The sequence below is a fragment of the Anolis sagrei genome, chromosome 1 (genome assembly GCF_037176765.1).
Source record: "Anolis sagrei isolate rAnoSag1 chromosome 1, rAnoSag1.mat, whole genome shotgun sequence".
NCBI lineage: Eukaryota > Metazoa > Chordata > Lepidosauria > Squamata > Dactyloidae > Anolis > Anolis sagrei.
In genome coordinates this window covers 160,837,410-160,859,602 of record NC_090021.1, presented here as the reverse complement: position 1 = coordinate 160,859,602, position 22,193 = coordinate 160,837,410, and the positions used below count along the sequence as shown (strand labels likewise).

Here is a 22,193-nt window from a genome sequence, read left to right as displayed (position 1 = left end):
AACTTGAGCTTCTCTTTTATGAAGGGTAGTTCATCAGGGTTTTTAGTTGTACTGGAGAGCTCTGACTCTGTTTCTGGTTGTAATCCTTTGGGGTTGTGGTTGGGTTTTGTGGATTATTTTGTTTCGTAATTTTAATGTAAAATAGCACTGATCTAGTATTCTGGGAAGAAAACAGCAAAACGATAGATTGTTACATCTTTTCTTGTAGAAGTACAAAATACTACTGGGCAATTAATTGGCTGTTCATCACTAATCCCATACCTGTGCTCATTAGGCAGCAATAAAATGGGATGGATGTAATAAGAGGAACATTTTAATTATTGTTTCCATGAATCATTGCTAAATAGAATTATCTTGTAAATAAAATAGAAGGATTTTATACATGGGTGGACAAGGCTTGAAACAATAACACCAAGTGCTTGAGTGAAACCTTCTTGCAAAGTCTATCTTTAGCTAATGTTGAGGAACACAATCTGGGCTAAAGCATTTTCGTGTGTAAGCAGTAGTGATTCTGCACTGGGTTTAAACTGCAAGACAAAGGCAGTTTGAAGAGTATATTTTACACCATCTGAAATGGGACTTAAATCCCTATATGAAATATTTTTACCTGTGTTAAGTCTTCTCTAGGCTACTTCTATATAACAGGACTTTCTTCCTTGATTTCAGTCTGATGTTTAATATATTCTGCAGACATCTTCTTTTGTAATGGTATTTTATAAATAAAAATATTGTAAATAATTTTACAGATGATGAAACCAGCAGTTATACAAAGATCCCCTGATCTTTTATTTCAAACCCTGCTTTCAAACAGTCTGGATTGCTTGATAATTGGCCATTATGTTCTTAGGGTGGGAGGAAGCAATGGCATAAGTGAACCTACAAAATAATTAGACTCTTCCAACACATAGAGGTTCAGAGAGTCAGTGCGTGTGCCAGAGCACCAAGGGCTTCATGTCAAATGTAAGATACAGGGCTGTGCAGCTTGACTAGCCAAAACCAAACATTTGATTTGTTGAGATCCCAGAATGTCTTTCTGTTGTGTTCTCTATCGAATGAACCATGTCCCTCCTAATCATACATAATCATATATCCATGTAATTATGACCTGGAGAACATCATATGTTTGTACCCAATTTTTCACCTTTGGTTAGACATTTGGACAGACTGGTGTATAAACAGCCCTACTACAAAATTCTTCATCTAGTTGAGGTAGTCTTGGATCCAATGTTGGGGCTCCCCAACATTTATACTGTTTTGTTGATATACTTTCAGACATCCATAACTTTCCAAGAAGTCATCGGGTTAACAAGACATGATCAGATTAATCTAATCTGGTGTGTGTGTGTGTGTGTGTGTGTCAGGAGCAACTTGAGAAACTGCAAGTCGCTTCTGGTGTGAAAGAATTGGCCGCCTGTTAACCTAACAGATTAGCCTAATTTGTTAACTTCATTTGACATCAAAAGCCCTGTGCAACCATCGGCAAGAGGGATCTGACCCTTTCTCCGGCATGCCCCTGGTCTAGAGGAAAATGCAGAATTTTGTGTCCTTCTTAATGTGCAAGACTAAGAAACAAACCCTGGATTATTTCTCCAGTTTGTTGGCAGAATAACAAACAAAGGAAGAGCAGTGGGTTACTGTTAGTTTTCCAGGCTGTATGGCCATGTTCCAGAAGCATTCTCTTCTGATGTTTTGCCCACATCTATGGCAGGCATCCTTAGGGTTTCTGAGGTGTGTTGGAAACTAGGACAAAGGAAAAGTATGTTTTGGGATGGCATGGTGACAACAAACCTTCATAATTGTAAGCTTATAAATGCATAAGGAAGAATGAGTAAGGAGGCTCCTTCTTTGGAAGCTTTTAAACAGAAGCTGGATAGCCATTTGTCAGGTGTGCTTTGAATGCAATATTCCTGCTTCTTGGCAGGGGGTTCGACTGGATGGCGCATGAGGTCTCTTCCAACTCTATGGTTCTATGATTCTATTATTCTATATACAGTATTGACAGGCATTTTGTATTCTTGTTGGATTCAGACATACATTCAGTAAAGTGGCACCACTGCTGGAGGAAGGCATAGGCTGTTACTTTTTATTCTACCATTTCTCTTTCCCTTGCAACCTGCAGTGTCACCTCCTTTACTGTTCTAGAGAATTTGGGGGCCCTACGGAACAATGTGGGAAGGGAATTATCATCCCTGCAGGGGAATGGTGGAATTGAAAAAAATAGCCATATTGCCTCTTTCTTACCTAAGGCAATCTTCTCTTGTGAAGAAACAAGTCTGATTTCATCCCATTATATTTTCACTTGTTGAAATACATGAACTGTATAAAAAATGTTGGATGCCAGTTTCAGCTCAGTCACACCAAAAAGATCTCAAGAGACCAGAAAGTTCTTAGAAAAGAGTATGATACTGAATTCATGTTCTGCTTGTGGACTTCCCCAAAGATATTTGGTACACCACTGTAAAACCAGAATGCAGAGTGGAGCCGTATTTGCAGATTATTGGGTAAGAGTTTTCTGTCCTAAGTCTAATGTGTTTTAAAACAAATAAACATTCCAAAAATTCTATAACTATATCTTACTAAACTTTAAAAATGATTGTAAAAGAATTCACTCCTTTTTTAGAGTGACTTTTTCCCCTAGACACGTAGCTAATGAAGTTTTGGGACTGGATATAACACGACATTTGGTACATGCACAGCTTGGGGTGGTTAAAATTTTAGATTCTCACCAGGGCTTCAGCTGTAAAAATATGTCATTGAAAGCAGTGAAATAACAGAATCTCAAATTATTTCACTGATTCTCTTATCTTTAATATAAAAATCAAGCATAGTATTGATTCAAAGATGGTTCAAATTTTAATATTAGCATCTGAATTTTGTTTGCCTTCCTTCTCCCATCCTTGGTATTTGATACCCAGTTGAAGCAAAGATGCTGCCTATCTCATCTTAATGTTTATACTCAGGAGATGTGAATGGGCTACTTCCAGCTATATTACTGAGAAGATATAATGAGTAATCTCCTTCACAGGCTCACTGCCCTTGCAGCATCAGGGACCTTGAAACTGTATTTCATGTATTGTTCCACTGTAAAATTTATTGTAGTATAAGAAGGGAATAAAATTCACCTTTTCATTCTAGGTGTCCAGGAGAAGAAAGTATCTTCTGCTTGTCTTGTAACTGAAATGATTACAAGGGCTATTTGTTTCTGGTGTTATACTACAGTTAAGACCTTTGTTAACATGTACTAACCTGTTAGGTAGGTTGTTCTCATATTGAGTGTTTGCATGTTCTAGTTGCTGTATTGGAAAGTATTAACTATGTTGTCTATTCATTTGCACATAGTGGTTCTTGAAAGCAATTGTGTCCACAGTGGATGGATGGAAATCTGTCTGTCAGTCAGTCACTGTGTATGTGTATGCACATCTGTATGTGTGTAGTTCATTTTTACCAGTGAGGAAGGAAGGAAAGAGAGGCAAGTTTTTAGAAAAAAATTATTTATACTTATTTTAAGCACCCCAAGCTGTGTATTTGTGGTTCTTTGCAAAATATTTGATAAGAGTATTCCGTCCTAAGCATCCTGTCAGAAGCCAAATCAGAAGATTGATGAGAGTTGAGGTTTCTGAAATAAGGTGGGTTCAAGGATAGCCTTGGTAATTGGATACAAAGGATAGCTATAAGATCCAAGCAAGCAAAGTTCTTACCAGCAGCAGAGATGGTAGGAAATGTGGCTCAGGACTTTTCCATTAGTGAATACTCTTTCATTCAAAGCCAAACCAAATACCTGCACATGGAAAAGTTCATAGCAGAAGTAGCATTGAAGTGCCACCCTTTCCCTGATTAATGAGTGTATATAATGTGCAGGATAAGGTTTTATTTCAAGGACTATTAGCATTAGTTCTGTAGTGTAGATCAGGCATGGGCAAACTTTGGCCCTCCAGTTGTTTTGGACTTCAATTCCTAACAGCCAGTAAACTGGCTGGGATTTCTGGGAGTTGTAGTTTAAAACACACGGAGGGCTGAAGTCTGCCCGTGTTTGGTGTAGATGCACCCTGAAATAGATTTTGCACAGAGCTTTAAGCACTAAATCAAAATAGCAAAAGACCTATTACTATAGGAATACAACCAGGTACGATGATATATATGTTACTTACAAACATTTTTTCAGCTACAAGCTTAAACATTTAATCTCCTAAATATGCTTGCTTTATTTATACATGAGCTTAGTTACCCACCAATGCCTGGGTTAGGTAATTTGTCGTGCTATTTATTATAAAAAGTCATTTTTTTAAATTTTATGTATGATTTGATTAGAAAATGCATAAAGGTATGGATAAATCATCACTCCCATCATCCCAAGCCCCCCCCCCCCCAACCCCTCTAGTGGTTCATGAGGGTATCTGTATCAATTTTGCTCCAGATATGTCATTGGTGGAGTTCAGAGTAGTCTCTGGATTTGAGTAAACTGTAACTCTATTCCTCCAGGATCAACTCTCCCCTCCCCAGGCTCTGCTAGTGTGCAAAGTTGATCGTGACAGGTATGTGTGGCAAGGGTGGTCCAAATCCATTGTTGGTGGGATTCACAGTACTCTGAATGTGCGGTGATCTACAACTCCCATCGTCCCTGGTCAATCTTCCTAAAATTCCAGTTGGTTTGTGTGCCAAGTTTGGTCCAGATTCATCATCATTGGGGTCCGCAGTGGTCTCTGGATGTGGGTGATCTAGAACTCCCATTATCCCACATCAACCTCCCCCACCCCAAAAAAATCCCTGCCAGGACTTAAAGTTTGGTTTGTGTGCCAAGTTTGGTTCAGATCCATTGCCAGTAGGGTTCACTGTGCTTTCTCTCTGGATATGGTAGCCACCCTCATACAAACATACATGCTTAAAACATGTTTTCACTTCTATATATATAATGAAAGACATAGATTATTGTTGTTGCCATTGTTGTTGGTCACCCATCTCTCCCTGGGATTGAGGTTTGAAACAACAACAAACACAACACATATCATCAATTAAAATAGCATGTATAGCCAGTCCATATTCCAATCCATCCATTAATGCTTTAAAATAATGAATTAAAAATACTCTGGATAGGCCTGCTGGAAAAGACTGGTCTTCAATTTTGATTTCAATACAGTGTCTCGAACCCACAAATCTCTTCTGCCATGTCCTTTCTATGTCTGCGGAAAATGTTCTCTGTATAACAATCAACCAGCATGCTTGCAATATTGCTTTGATTTTGTTGTTGTTGTTAAATCATCATCACTACCAGTGATGATGATTTAAATCTGGAGGAAAGCAAGAGTCATAGCCATCTTGAAGTCAGGCAAAGACTGTAATGACCCAAAAAGCTATAGACCAATTTCCCTGTTGTGACACCTCTAGAAAGTTCTGGAGAGACTTATTTTGCATAGAATTATGGAAAAAATAGACCCAAATCTGATTCCACAGCAAGCTGGCTTCAGGAAAGGCAAAAGCTGCACATCGCAAGTGCTGGACCTGACTCAGCACATAGAAGATGGCTTTGAAAGGCAGCAGATCACAGGAGATGTCTTCATAGACCTGTCAGCAGCTTATGATACTGTGAACTACCGCCTTCTCCTGAGAAAAATGTATAATATCACAAAGGACTACCACCTCACCCGCCTCATAGGAAACCTGCTACAAAACAGGAGCTTTTTTGTTGAGTTCCAGGGCCAGAGAAGCAGATGGCAGAAACAGAAGGCCTGCCTCAGGGGAGCGTGCTTGCTCCATCCATGTTCAACATTTACACAAATGACCAGCCACTGCCAGAAGGGATAGAGAGCATCATCTATGCTGATGATTGTACCATTACTGCTCAAGCAGGGAGCTTTGAGGTGGTAGAACAGAAGCTCTCCGAAGCTCTAGGTGCCCTACTGCCTATTACATGGAAAGCCAGCTGATCCCTAATCCATCTAAAACACTGACATGTGCTTTTCACCTTAAGAACAGATAAGCATCCCGAGCTCTGAGGATCACCTGGGAAGGAATCCCACTGGAGCATTGCAGCACACCCAAATACCTGGGAGTCACTCTGGACCGTGCTCTTACCTACAAGAAGCACTGCCTGAATATCAAGCAAAAAGTGGGTGCTAGAAACAATATCATACAAAAGTGTGACTGGCACAACCTGGGGATCACAATCAGACACAGTGAACACATCTGCCCTTGCACTATGCTACTCTGCTGCTGAGTATGTATGCCCAGTGTGGAACACATCTCACCACGCTAAAAAATAGTGGATGTGGCTCTTAATGAGACATGCTGCATTATCATGGGGTGTCTGCGCCCTACACCACTGGAGAAATTACACTGTCTAGCCGGTATCGCACCACCTGACATCCGCCGGGAAGTAGCAGCCAATAGTGAAAGGACCAAGGCAGTGACATCTCCAGCTCATCCCTTGTTTGGGTATCAGCCTGCATGTCAATAACTTAAATCAAGAAATAGTTTTCTAAGATCTGCAGAGACACTCGCTGGAACACCCCAGCAAGCAAGAGTCCAAAAGTGGCAGGCTCAAACCCAGAACCTCAATCAATGTCTGATACCAAATGAGAGACTCCCCCCTGGTCACACAGAAGACTGGGCGACTTGGAAGGTGTTGAACAAACTGCGCTCTGGCACCACGAGATGCAGAGCCAACCTTAAGAAGTGGGGCTACAAAGTGGAATCCACGACATGCGAGTGTGGAGAAGAGCAAACTACTGACCACCTGCTGCAATGCAACCTGAGCCCTGCCACATGCACAGTGAGAGGACCTTCTTGCGGCAACACCAGAGGCACTCCAAGTGGCCAGATACTGGTCAAAGGACATTTAATCAACTACCAAGCTTGCAAACTATATGTTTTGTCAGTTTGTTTGTTTGTTTTGTTAAAAATGCAATACAACTGTCTGGTTGCTGATGACACGATAAATAAATAAATTACCACCAGTAGTATGGGTTCTTCAACATGGACAATAAAGAAAGCCAGCTAATTTGAAATGTGGTGCCAGAGGAGATTTCAACCAATACTCTGACATGACAGACAAAACAAACATGACAGACCAATGAATGGGCTCTAGAATAAATTAGCCTGATTTCTCAGCTCCTGAGATGACTAAAGTGAAGCTGTTATAGTCTGGACATATGATAAGCAATACGATTCATTGGAAAATATGTTAATGCTTGGTAAGCCTATAAGAAATAAAGAAGATGGATACGCTGAATCAAGGAAGCTATGACAATATTTTGTAAATCCTGAGTAGGCCTGTTGATGACCAGGGCGCCTTATACACTGCCATATAAAATCCAGATTATCCAAAATCCAAATCTGCTTTGAACTGGATTATATATTAGTGTAGATTCATACTGTATAATCCAGTTCAATGCTGATAATGTGGACCATCTGCTTTGATAATCAGGATTATATAGCAATGTAGAAAAGGCCCAGGGCTCTTGGTGGTCACTCATTCATAGTGTTGTTATATGCCAAATCCAATAACAAAAATTGGGGAGATGGGATTTGCAGAACTGAGCCCTATATACAGACTGGTGTGAAATATCACGGCAGAATAAGTACAGGTGCATTAAAGGGCTGTGCTTACTTGTGATTCAGGCTTTGGGGAGATTGCGTTTGGAGTTGTCAGAAGGGAACATTTTGTGTTAGTCAAGGCAGCGGCAGCATAATCTTGCAGATAATAACTGTGTATAATCAATGCTGCAAAATACATAAACATGTATCAGCCACAAAAAATTCATTCATTTAAAAATAAAAAAATGGCACTTCACACATTAAAATTGATCATTTTATCAATAGACTAACAGAAAACAAGGCTGCAAATCTACTTTTTATACTGATACCTACCCTTTAATAAATGCTTGAAAAATGATGGAACTTTGAGAAAATAAGGAAACTTCATACACTAAAGATTTCTTCCCTTAGCTTCAGTATACTATGCCTGGCTTGTGTGCCTATTTATATGTAAATTCACTTGCAGAAAAGTTTTCAGCTGGTAAATGTAATCCCCATATGACTTAATTCTTGCTGAGACTTCACTGATTTCTTATTGGAGTAAAGGTTTAATGGTTTTAGAATATTTGTGTTAATTTAAATCCATAAAGAAAACAAACAGTTATACATCCTTTGTTGTACCAACACACACACACATAAATGAGGTAATGGCAATTATGACATTTCGGTGTATTACAGTGTAACCTTCCATTCTTGTCAGTATGGCATAAAAATATCTTATTATTGGTGGGGAATGATACCATAGAACAGTCTGTCTGTCTATAAGGAAACCCCTGACATTAAGTCTAGTCATGTCCGACTCTGGGGGAGTGGTGCTCATCTCCATTTCTAAGCCGAAGAGTGACATTCTCCGTAGACACCTCCAAGGTCATGTGGTCAGCATGATGGCATGGAGTGCCGTTACCTTCCCCAGAAGCAGTACCTATTGATCTACTCACACTTGCATGTTTTCAAACTGCTAGGTTAACAGAAGCTTGGCCTAACAGCAGGAGCTCACTCCGTTCCCTGGATTCAAACCACCAGCCTTTCGGTCAGCAAGTTCAGCAGCTCAGTGGTTTAACCTGCTGTGTCACCAGTTTGTTTTGTTCTGTTAGAAATGTAATACAATGTTCTGGTTGCGGATGACACGATAAATAAATACCAGGGGGCCTCCCATCCAAGTACTAATCAGAACTGACTGTGCTTAGTGTCGGACAAAATCAGGTGCCTTTACGATATTTTAGCTACTCAGTTTTTTATTGAAGATAAATAAGATAGATTGAAGATATTGAAGATGGATTGCAGGTGCTTACAGTTACATTTAAAAAGAAAAGGTCATCCAGCCAACATTATCTTCATTAATAATACAGGGCAAGCCAAAAGTCACAATACTTTACAACTCCTTTATTTTTTGTTTTTAATTTACAATTCTTTGTCATCATGTATATAGGAAATAATATCACATTAAATTAATTGTAAAATCTTTTAATTTTTTTCAAAAAGTTATTAAAACATCACTCTTGGTCCATCTTGTAGATGGCTTCTTCTTTTTATTCCATGACTTTATGTTTGTGATTCTATTTATGAACATATATATATATATATATATATATATATATATATATATATATATAACTTAAGGAGCCCCCGGTGGCGCTCCATGCAGTCATGCCGGCCACATGACCTTGGAGGTGTCTACAGACAACGCTGGCTCTTCGGCTTAGAAATGGAGATGAGCACCACACCCCAGAGTCAGACATGACTGGACTTAATGTCAGGGGACTACCTTTACCTTTACCTATATATAACTTACTTAATTATTGTGTTTGGTTCATTATAACAAGTGTGTTTTATGAAGAGTCTTCATATTAGAGATTCAAGTGTTTCTATAGCTTTTGTACTATTATGTTTAAAGAAGGCTGAGAGGGGATATGATAGCCATGTATAAATATGTGAGAGGAAGCCACAGGGAGGAGGGAGCAAGCTTGTTTTCTGCTTCCTTGGAGACTAGGACGCGGAACAATGGCTTCAAACTACAAGAGAGGAGATTCCATCTGAACACGAGGAAGAACTTCCTGACTGTGAGAGCCGTTCAGCAGTGGAACTCTCTGCCCCAGAGTGTGGTGGAGGCTCCTTCTTTGGAAGCTTTTAAACAGAGGCTGGATGGCCATCTGTCAGGGGTGATTTGAATGCAATATTCCTGCTTCTTGGCAGGGGGTTGGACTGGATGGCCCATGAGGTCTCTTCCAACTCTTTGATTCTATGATTCTATCTGCCATGTAGAATTTGTTTTTATAATAATCTTTAAATCATTATTACTAGATTTAATATAGAAAAGCACTATTGAGGCAAGACATATATTCACTTTATTCTGATAAACCTAACTTCCATGTTACATGAAACCCTAGGAAAATGTCAAAAGCCAAGTGAGATGTATGTGTAATGTATTTATTATCATATTTCTATGTTTAAACCTATAAAGTTCAACGGATTTTAATTTATTTTAACAGATCCCTTTCCCGTTTCTTTCATTATGCCTGATTTCTTTGTTTGCAAATATTTGGTTGTGAATTTTGAACATATACACAAAAAAAACTTTGTAAGAATAAACATCACACTTTTGGCCCGAGTCCGAATCCAAGAAGGCTACTTAGCTTGATTTGAGTCATGAGGCAGAACTGTGTACAATGCTGTTATGAACCTAAATGTATATTTTGTTGATAGATAAGGCATTTGCTTTTGTCCCTCTTCTTAAGGTCAAGCTACACATTATGGCCAAGATCCATGACTGGATCTCATAACAGCTTTTCTAAGATTTACAGATAACTTCAAGACTTCTGAATTTGATCATGAAGCTGGTTGGGAGGGAATGAGTGTGTGATTCGTGTCTTTCCCGTTGATTTAGTTGTTTTTTATATACTTGATTAGAAGAGAGGTGAACTGGGAAAAAACAATATTCACACATATACTCATGGGGTCTGAACCAGTATGAACCCCAGGAAGGCATTTTGAGGAGTTACAGAGAGTAGCTCAATGAAAACATTGGCTCTGTGTGCAGCAGTTGACAAATTCTATGCTGGGAATTATGGGACTGAAAATGAAACCACCAGGATTCAAATCCCCACTCAGCCAGGAAACCCAATGGGTGACTCTGAAGAAGGCAATGGCAACCGTCTAATGAAAACATTTTACCAAGAAAACCCTATGATAGGTTCCACTATCAATCAAAAACGACCTGAAGGCAAACAGCAAAGATTAGAGAGAGTGCAAAAACTGCCACAGGAAATTATCTGTTGGCTATAGGACATCCAGTATCAGTATGGATTTCAGCATTACAAGCTTTTTAGTTTAGAAATAAGCTAAGTAGAACAGAACATGATAACGGCTTACTAAAATATGTCATACTGCCAAATCTTTGTATTTCCCAACAAAACTGAATGGCAAGAGATTCGGGACAGAATAAATAACTTTATCACAAAATAAAAGCAGTCCCCAAGTTATGAACAAGATAATTCTTTGGGTTTCTTCTTAAGTTGAATTTGTATGTAAGTCAGACTGGTACATTTTTAAAGTGTAAATCCCTATGCTATGCTAGTGTAGCGTATCATGGGAAAGGTTAACACCCCTGTGATGTTTGTTTTGCTGTCTCTGCCCCTGTTTAGGAGATTTCACCTCACTTTCTGTCTATGATCATTGGATTTTTAAAAATGTAGCTTGCTTTGGAAACAAAGATTGGTGAGAAAGCTTCAGTGGAGACACCTTTTCCCCATGCAGAACTTAATTTCCCTTCCAAGGGATAGATTTCTCTCACTTCCTGTTGTCTTGACCCCATTCCTAACTGTCAATCATTTGTAAGTTGGATGTTTGTAATTCGGGGACTGCCTGTACATACTCGGTCTGTGGAATTTGCCTCCACAAAATATGATGAGGTATTTGGCTTCAAAAGGCAATTAGACATGTCCCCCTTTTTGACTTCACATAATAATCTGTTTTTCCTCTCTGAACATTAGGACTTGATAAATCTTTGCATATTCCAACAGGAATTGCTTTATGTAAAACTGGTAAGAAGTCACATAAAACTGAAGATACAAAGAGCCAATGTAGAGTTGTAGACCTGAATTGGACCTGGGTTCAAAACTCCATCCAGAATGTTAGGGTTAGGGTAAGGGTTAGGATGGAGTGAAAATTCAAATGAATTCTTTACTGTTTGCCAAGTAAGAAAAAAATATCTGCCTGCCCTTGGTAATGATGTTTCTGAGTTTTTCACATCTTTTTGAAAGACTATTTACAGCTAGGTTATTATTCTGCACAAAATTTGCACATGGTTATTTTGCACAGAAAATGATCAAATCTGCACAGAAATTTTATTTTACATGTCAAAATGGTATTTTTTTTCATAGTTATAATCTGCTTAGAAAATGGCGTTTCTTAAACAATAAATTTTGTTGGGTTTTTTTTAATCAGCCATGTTCAATTTGTACCCAGAAGATAGCTCCAACTATAATATTTTTTGTTCAGAAAATAATACATCTGTGCAGTTAATGCTGTTTCCATGCAAAACAGCCATGTAGGCATTTTGGGAAAATTCTTGGTAGGTTAGGTTTTTTTCAGCATGGTTTCTTGACGTTCAAAGAACACATCTGTCAGTCATTTTTCGCATATTTTTAAAGATTATTTTCATCACTACAGTCTGCAGTGGGCATTTTGATTAATAGGTACAGATATGTTGAGAACTTTGCTTTTTTTGGGCTTTGTTTCAGATCTTCATTCATCCTCTAGGTTCTTGCTATGGCCTAACTAAATAGATCATTACACCTTTACTATATAGGCTGTTCTTATAATCCCAGGATCTGATCCCAGATTATCTGCTTTGAATTGGATTATGTGAGTTTTCACTGCCAGATAATCTGGGATAAGAAGATAATCTAGGATTATATCTTAGGATATAGGGCAATATAGAAGGGGCCATAGTTTGGTAAACCGTGGCTTAATGTTTCAGGCACAAGCTACAGTCTGGCCAAACTCTCTCACACACCCTCAACTGCCACAGCTGCAAAAAGAGACCAGAAGCTACTATTACTTGTTTTAGTTCAATCCTTGTTGAATTGTAACAAGCCACCTTTGTCAATTCAGGTTTGAAGTTAGCATATTTTAGCAAACCATGGTTAAGACTAGACACATACTTAAAGATATATTCCACTCTCAATATCCTGGTAATCTCTGTTTAACAAAATGGAAATGAGTTTTGAAACATTTTGCAGTTGTGCTGAAAAGGGAACATGCAGGGGAAGGGGAACATGAGAGCCTGAGTATGTTTTTCTAATATCAAGCCATGAAACCTATATGAGGATCCTTTCTATCAGTCTAATCCTGCCTCAAAGGATGGATCCAAGATGGATTGTATAGTGAACTGCTTCTAAAACTGTGGGGCACGGCCCTAAATGAGGTCCCCTTAGCTCAATGTTGGGGCCACGAAAAAAATGGGCAACAGTAAAAGGCCACCCATTTAAACCAATCTGTTAGCAACAGCATGCAATGTTTACGTTGGTCTCTGTAGAAAATTCTTCAGCTGTACTCCACAAAAAGGAAAATAATAATCATCATCATCATCATCATCATCATCATCACTTTATTTCTTTTTTTTAATTTATTTATTGTAGCTTTAACATATTCAGTATTTAAACATTCTTATACTTATCACTTCGCATTAACAATTGTACAGAATATGTATGTCTTGATACCTATAATATTCCATTCTCCTGTTTCATTACATCCAATCACCCAGTGCTAACCCTTCACCCCCAACCAGCCAATTACAATACTTATTCCCAAAAATCAGTTGTTTCATAAAACATAAAACATTCAACATAAAAACATTCAGCAGTGACTATGGCAACATTTGATCTGGTTACTTAAATGCACAACCAAATCAGAGTGTTAAGCAAGGTTTGCATATACTGATTTATCAACAAATGTTTGGTTTTTATGTCTATACCTGTGTATACCATTGGTTACTTAAAATTTTCTCAGGCAGAAAGGAGTCGTGAATGGAGATAGTTTAAGAAGCCCTGGTATAGAGCACATATATACCATCAATTGTTAGCCATCCTAGGAGTATTATACTTAAAATTACCGGCTAAACTTTAGTTGATCTAAATTGATGGATGGTGAATACATCTTAATAACCATTTGCACTGCTTGAAACTCCCTCAAAGAAAGATGATTAAATGGCAATAAATAAATATTAATTAAAATGGAGGACTAAATAGCAACACTGCATTTTAAATTTGAGAATCTTGCGTCAAATAATAATTTATACTTTGTGTGCTTGAGGTAGAACAAAATTTGCATACTGACAATATCTATGTACATTAAAGCCATCATTAGCCAGATAACATCTAGGCAAATAAAAGTCTATCCAAATCTGTTTGTATTATCGAAATATATTACTCTGTCACTTGGAGTTAAAGTTTTTATTATTGGAAACATCTAGTGATTTATACAATTCAATTAATTATTTCAGAAAGTAGGGCTCGTAATATGGCACTGTCTGCTATAACTTTTGTTCTCTTTCTAGTGCATACTTTGTGTAAACTGAGTGGCAAATATCTTTTCTGTTCTTTGGCTTGAAGTTACATGCAAACTTCGAAGAATCTTTCTGTTTGAAGAGCGGTTTTTTTAAGCTTTGCATATTGAACAGAATGTGTATATCTGTTTCCTGGGGAGCTTTGGCTTGTACTTTACGTCATATGCGGCTTCAACCTTTTTTTTCCCTCCCATTTTTTCATACTTTTCTGTTCTTTCTTTTACTCTTCTCTTTTTTTTTCTCTCCCCTTTCTGCTGTCTGGATGCAGCCAAACGCAAAGCATGGAAACTAAATCGTGTTGGTAGCCTGCGAAATATATACAGCAGCAGCAGCACCAACACTGAAGGTAACAACATTAAAAATCAACGTGTTGTAAAGTAACTGCTTCTTCTCCAAGCTGTATCTTTGTTGCCTCTCCCCCATCCCTAAATAAAATAAAATAAAATTTGCCCAAAGCATGCGTGCTTTCATGTTGTGTTTGCAGATTGTTCCTCTGGTCTTTCCATCTTTCTGTTTGTGTGTTTTATTTTGCCATTCATGTTCCTTTCAGTTTACTTAAATTTTGACCTTTCCCTCTAGTCGTGGAGTAGTGATGTTTAAATTACTTCAAGAACCCATTTCCTTGATGTTTTTTTTTATTCTCCCTTTATACATGTGGGCACTCAGTGTAATATTTCCTAGGTTATTACAGTTTTTTAAAGTGTTGGTATCAGGTGTAATGATCTGTAGCCAAATACAATAGTGTGCTGTGACATTTAAGTAACAGTCTTAATTTGTTTTGTGAAAGCATTCTCCATAATGTTTTCTGCGGCTCTAATCCGAAAGCGAGGCACAGCCAAACTATTTGCATGTGCGACTCTTGCTTGTAAATTCTGTATATTGTTGTATTTCTAAAGGTCACCTGGTGCCAAAGTTCACAAATTGACTTGCATTGCTGTTTTCAGGAAGACAGCCATCATGGCGTTTGTATAATAGCAGATTGAATTTCTTTCCTTCACCTTCATTTGAACAATGCAATTATAAACTACCTACTTTCTTTTTTTAAAAAAAACTTTTTTTTTACTAATGTCAAAGATCAAAATTACTTGGAAATCGAGAAAGGAGGGGAAAATATCTTCAGCCCGCATCTCAGGGAGCATGTGTATGGGGATGGCATACAGGATTCTGGATGCAAAATAGGTCACAACTCAGTAATCTTCTGGTAATGGGGGGCTTTTTTTTCACTTAAGTACAAACCAAATGGGTCAAGTAATCACAAGCACATGCCCTTACACTAATTGACTTATTTTGGAATTATTATAACTATAATATTTTTCTTAATGTCACCATTTTCTGGGCTATTGGTTTTAGTGATTGAGAAGAGACAGCATTAAATCTCTTGTAAATTTTAAATTGCATGCTATTTCTGTAAACAAGTCCCTGTGTTCACATCCTGGTCATTAACCTTTGGTGATTTATATCACCGTCTCCTTTTTGCACAATTACTACTGTATCTCAGGCAGCTGCCTTCCTGACATCAGCAGATAAAGTGGATCTGGGACACAAAAGTGCTTTTTTACAGCCACTTGTTAAGGGCCAATTTCTGCTATAATCTTGGTTTATTTCCCATTGTCAAGTTTAAATGGTCACCTTTAAAATAACAAAGCTATTATTTTTGTGACCATTTTGGTTACCTTCCATGGGACTTTTATGGGGTGAGGGTGGGCTGGAAATGGATTAGACATAAATATCAACAGCCGAGGCTTAATAATAATAAGACTTTTTTGTTCTTGGAAAAAGAACCACAAATATTCGTTGTTTGTATTTTTCGTCCCTGCAAAAGAATAATTCTTCTTGCATTTATATTTATATGATTCTCATAGCCTGAGGTTTAACCCTTTCTTTGCTGGAAGATAGGGTTATGAACAACAGGCTGTAGCTATTTGCTGCCCACCTTCAGGCTGTAGCATTTGCTACCCACCTTCGATGGTGCTGCCCTATCTCCTTTGCCTACCGTTAAGAGCTTGGGTGTCGTTTTGGATTCGCAGCTGACAATGGAAGCTCAGGTCACTGCTGCCAGCAAATAATCCTTTTTACATCTACAACAAGCGAGGCAATTGGCACCCTACCTATCTGATGAGGCTCTGGCAGCAGTCATCCATGCCATGGTCACGTCTGGGCTGGACTATTGCAACACCCTGTATGTTGGCCTTCTGATGTCTACGACCCGAAAGCTCCGTATTGTTCAGAATGCGGCAGCTAGGTTACTCACAAGAACACCCATGAAATGCCATATAACTCCAATGCTGCGGCATTTGCATTGGCTTCCAACTGATTACCGTGGTCTATGTTTGGTTGTTCTGTTTTGTTTGTTTGTTCTGTCAAAAATGTAATACAACTGTTCAGTTGCCTGACACGATAAATAAAATACCGTGGTCTATATAAGATGCTAGTTCTGACCTTTAAAATTCTTTACGGCCAGGGTCCATCGTACCTTAGGGACCGCCTCTCCTTCTCCCATCATCGGAGGTCGCAATGACCATCCCAACGCAACCTACTTTATATACCGGGTCCTAGAGAAGTGCACTTGGAAAGTACCAGACGCAGAGCTTTTTCCATTTCTGCCCCTGCCTTATGGAATTCCTTGCCGCATCAACTATAGTTTCATGAGCAACCTCAAAAAAATTCCACATAGTTCGCATTGCCATGGATTTACTAATTCATTTATCATAGTGGCACTATGCATAGCAATTGAAGTTGGTAATATTTACCACAAAATTTATTTATTTACTATATTTATTCCCCACCCTTCTCACCCTGAAGGGAGCTCCATCATAGGGATTCCAAAAACATTATCAGAGTATTGAAAATGTGTATATCAATCCCTGATGAGAAAAACCCAGGGCTAATGAGAATATTCACAATTCAAATGTTATTCTGCAGAAAAGTCACCAAGAATTATAGAATTGAAAGAGACCTCATGGGCCGTCCAGTCCAACCTTCCTGCCAGGAAGCAGGAAAATTGCATTCAAAGCACTCCGACAGATGGTCATCCAGCCTCTGTTTCAAAACCTCCAAAAAAGGAGCCTCCACACTCTGGGGCAGAGAGTTCCACTGTTGAACAGCTCTCACAGTCAGGAATTTCTTCCTCATGTTCAGATGGAATTTCCTTTCCTGTAGTTTGAAGCCATTGTTCCAAGTCTAGTCTCCAGAGCAGCAGAAAACACGCTTGCTCCCTCCTCCCTATTACTGGCCCTCACATACATGGCCATCGTGGTTGTTTCCCCCTGAAAACAGCATATTGTGCGCAGAAAACAACATTTCTGTGCAGAAAATATTATTATCATTATTACTATGTTTTTTTCTACAAAAAGATGTCGTTTACTATGAAAAAAGGTGTTTCATGCACACACAGAAATGCTGTTATTGGGGATTTGTTCTGTGTAAAACTCACATATTTGCATGCTTCTGCACAAGAAAATACTATTCATGCATAAGCATATTTCATGTATAAAAAAGACAGAAACCTCCATGTACAAATATTGTGCAGCAGCCCTAAACTGCAAATAAACTTCAAAAACAGTTTTTTAAAAAGACTTTCTTGTATTAAGAAGAGCATTGGCCACATTATTGATTGTTTCTTTTGAGAAGAACCTCATGGCATTGCAGAATGACATCCCTAAGGAATTGTGATGGAGCTAGGAGTGTCTCTGTGCTATCCCCCTTATTTACTCAGGGAAGAACTAAGTGTGGTACTATCCTAAACAGAAATCTTGAAATCCTGCACCTTGATCACTCACCCATAAACAGACTGCGCTCTGGCACCACAAGATGCAGAGCCAACCTCAAGAAATGGGGCTACAAAGTGGAATCCACAACATGCGAGTGTGGAGAAGAGCAAACCACATACCACCTTCTGCAATGCAACCTCAGGCCCGCCACATGCACAATGGAGGACCTTCTTGCAGCAACACAAGAGGCACTCCAAGTGGCCAGCTACTGGTCAAAGGACATTTAATTAACTGCCAAGCTTGCAAACTCTGTTTTGTCTGTTTGTTAAAAAATAGTTAAAAATGTAATACAATTGTCTGGTTGCTACTGACACGATAAATAAAAATAAAAAATCACTCACCCATAGACTCTGTTTTGCTAGGATTTATATGGGCCCTCATCTCACCCATTGAGCCCCAACCCTAGATGGGGGCCCCTTTAATCAGTCTTGGGGTCACAAGAAATTACCAACAACAGAAGGTTTCCGAATGCCACCCATTTCCACAAATGTGTTAGCAACAATGTGCAGGATTTACAGTGGACTCTGCACAAAATGATTCAGCTGTACTCCACAAAAGGAAGATCGGCCTACTTAGCAAGCCATGCAAATTGATTTTATACCATTTAATATATGTATATTCATGGGGTCATGTTAAAATTTTCAGACAGAAATGGATAACAAGTAGAAACATTTTAAGAAGCCCCGATTCAACCTAACGTTGTATCTAGCCAGTAACCAAGAATAGGCACATGTTATGCTGATTCAAATGGAACAGAGAAATTGGGTTGATAACAATGTGGCCCCAATGACTCCACATTGATTTTGATTATTAAGTAGTTCTACAATGAACTATCAAAATGTTGATTTTCAGTCATCCTGTGCTCCTCCCTGGAACTAGTTCCTCAAATAGGAACAAAATTGTTGTGAAATGGCACCCCCAAGTCAGACCAGTAGCTACTGCAAGATCAAGGAAGAACAAAGGGGTTGCATTCCCCTATCTCTCCCACAGACAGACAGACAGACAGAGAGAGATCAGTGCAAGAGAACTAAAGTTAGAAAATCAAGGAAGATAGAGATAGTCTGAATCCAGACCAAAATATGTAATGTTCTGTATAGAAATGTTGCGTATTGCTGAAATTGGGTGAGAATGAGAGGAGTCGACTTCAAGATAATAAACAGTGGCATGTATTTTGGAACATGATGCAATAAAAAACCACGTGGATTAGATTATTGTATTTGTTCTAGAGAAATAACTCTGGCTGCTGCCTGGATTTTCTCACATTATTCTACATGTGTGTCTTCCACTGTTCTCTTTTTAAATCCACAAAAGGTTGGCGGTTATATATTTTCTGATGTCCTTCAAAGCTGCCAAACAAAACAAAACACTACCTCCAATCCATTAACCCTCAGTCTGCTGGATTTCCAGGAAATAACTGGTGACTAATTGGCCCACTAACCTTTTAGGGGAGAAATAAAGTAAAGAATGATGACAACCTGGACCTGTGTTATGAGTAGAATTTTTTGTGAAATCACTTTGATGGCCAAGTTGCTTGCCCCTAAGGATGCAAAATTAGCCATGTGGGACTTTGTCTGCATAGAAACTGGACACAATTAGAGTAATATTCACAGTTGTTAATGCAGTTTGGGGTAATTGGACAAGTTGATTTTGACAGGTTGATGGTGTTAAAATATTATTACACTGGACCTTTCCATGCATAACAGTTGAGCTTAGAAAATTGTTTAATAAAATGTTGTGATTGGGCTCACAGGGATTTAAACTGCCCAAGCTTTAATGCAGCTGGATTAAAAAGTTAACCATTTAGATGTGATGCTGTAGTTTGAAGATATATGTCAATGGCTTTCTCAGCTGTAGAGATTACTACTATTTCTGCTAATCTGCTATAACTAGATTCACAGTCTTTGGGGCAAACATAGTGAGCCAGATCGCCCTTCACATCAGTTTCCAAAGTAGAAATCCCGTGTCTCTTTTTTTTTTGCTTTAAAGGGATACCTGCTCAGATGAGTTCCACAGTCACCCTCATGCTTCCCAAATTTGTTAACAAACTAAGGAAATAAAACACTACTATATAGCTCTTTGACACAATTTATACTGCTAACCATATATTTGCCGCAGGGCTCCTCAAAATGGTGCCCTTGCTGTTTGCTAAACTCTCTGCCCCAATGGTTTTTATTTTTCAGTATTCCTTTGTTTGAAATAATATGAAGTTTGTTGGCATATTGCAAAATAATGTGCTGCCCTTCAGCATAATCTTTTTTGCAATTAATGACACCCAGAACCAGAGGCATTCTTCTTAGACTGTTCCTTATAGACTCCTGGAGTTGGAGGTGACCACAAAGGCAATCCAACCCAACACTCTGCCCTTTAGGAATCTACAGTCAAAACACCCCAACAACCAGCCTCCCTTTAAAAACCTCTAGAGCAGAGACTCCACTTCAAGACATCATATTCCACTGTTGGGAACAGGCATGGAAGATCAGACTAAGATATACAAAAGCAATAAACATAAAAGAAAATTGGTACAAATCATTTTACCGTTGGTATTTAACACTGGTTCAATTATCTAAGTTTTATAAAGACCACAGTAATAAGTGCTGGAAATGTGGGAAAGAAATAGGAACCTACTTCCACCTATGGTGGGGATGCACAATAATAAAGAAATACTGGATTCTAATTCATATACTCAGAAGATAATTAAGGTTAAATATGATATAAACTAGAATATTATTTACTAAATTTAATAAGCGTCAAGTTAGAGAGTAATGAGGAGAAGATTTTATTTTACCTGACAGCGGCAGCAAGAATTATTGTAGCCCAGACTTGGAAAAGAAGAGACTTACCCGTAACAGAAAACTGGTTAGCTAAAACCATAGAATATATATGAATATGGACAAGCTATCACAATTAATGGAAAATACTAGTAAAAGAAATTATATCAATTGGGAACCTTTGAATAAATACTTGCAGAAAGATATGAAACTTCAAATTTAACACATATAAAAAGGAATGGACTTTAACAAGAAGTCAGCATACGGCGGAAGGAATTAAATTGTTTATTTTGAAGACCTAATCTCTGCCGATCGCACTGGAAGTGCTACACTCCTACTTGCACTTTCTGCATTTTCTTCCCAATGTTCTAGCATCCCATACTCCCTGTTCCTTTACCCCTTACTCCCATTTTCCCATGCCCTTTCCCCTTCCTCCTATTCTTCTTTCCCCTTCCTCTTTTCCTTTTTTTCTCTTTCCTTTCAAAAAATTGTTCACCCTCTTTCACTGTAAAATGGAAAATGTGAATAAAAATAACTTTTAAAAGAAGACAGCATATCCCACTGTTAAACTGCTCTCACCATCAGTAAGTTATTCCTAATATTTAGCTTGATTCTCTTTACCTGCACTTGATATCTCCATGTATTGATATCTGGAACAACGGAAACAAATGTACTCCATATTCAGTATAACATCCTTTGAAAGATTCCACATTGGGCATGCATACTCAGCAGCAGAGTAGCATAGTGCAAAGGCAGATGTCTTCACTGTATCTGGTTGTGATCCCCAGGTTGTGCCAGTCAGCTTTCATATGATATTGTTTCTAGCACCCACTTTTTGCTTGATGTTCAGGCAGTGCTTCTTGTAGGTAAGAGCATGGTCCAGAGTGACTCCCAGGTATTTGGGTCCGCTACAATGCTCCAGTGGGATTCCTTCCCAGTTGATCCTCAGAGCTCGGGATGCTTGTCTGTTCTTGAGATGAAAAGCACATGTCTGTGTTTTAGATGGGTTAGGGATCAGCTGGTTTTCCCTGTAAGAGCACCTAGAGCTTCGGAGAGCTTCTGTTCAACCATCTCAAAGCTCCCTGCTTGAGCGGTAATGGCACTTGGGTCATTTCTGTTGTTCATCCCTGTGTGTTTCTTGGACACACAGCACATCGCATTTCTTATCTCAGCACAGTTGATAGAGCAGTTGTTCTTTGGTAACTGACATGCCTTCAATGTTGATTGAGATTATTGTCATGGTTGGTCCTGAAAAGGTCCGTTGGTTGTTTTGCTTGCTTGTTTGCATGCTGCAAGTCGCTTCTGGTTGCTTCTGGAGTAAGAGAATCAGCCGTCTACAAAGACGTTGCCCAGGGGATGCCCGGATGTCTTGCAATCCTGCGAGGAGGCTTCTCTCATGCTAGACAGATGATAGTAACTGAAAAGGAAGTTGGTGTTTGTAGCATGATTGTGTAAAATGGAGCTTCCTGTCAGAACTGTTAAGCAAAGACCTTATCAGACAGGGAGGGAAAATGGGGGAAAGTGAAGGGAAGCATCCTCTTTTGTTCTCTACCATCTTTT

At 38.7% G+C, this 22,193-nt stretch overlaps 1 protein-coding gene across 6 annotated transcripts in view; it reads left to right on the top strand.

The window, feature by feature from the left end:
• AGAP1 (ArfGAP with GTPase domain, ankyrin repeat and PH domain 1) overlaps positions 1–22,193 on the top strand; it is a 406,754-nt gene that overhangs the window by 313,713 nt on the left and 70,848 nt on the right. For 4 of the 6 annotated variants that reach the window (XM_060783904.2, XM_060783913.2, XM_060783893.2 and 1 more), the window contains one exon: positions 14,364–14,441. The exons of the other annotated variants lie outside the window; for them this stretch is intronic. In XM_060783904.2, coding sequence (XP_060639887.2) covers positions 14,364–14,441 — 78 coding nt within the window. The remainder of the gene's footprint in view (positions 1–14,363; positions 14,442–22,193) is intronic. 6 annotated transcript variants of the gene reach the window in all.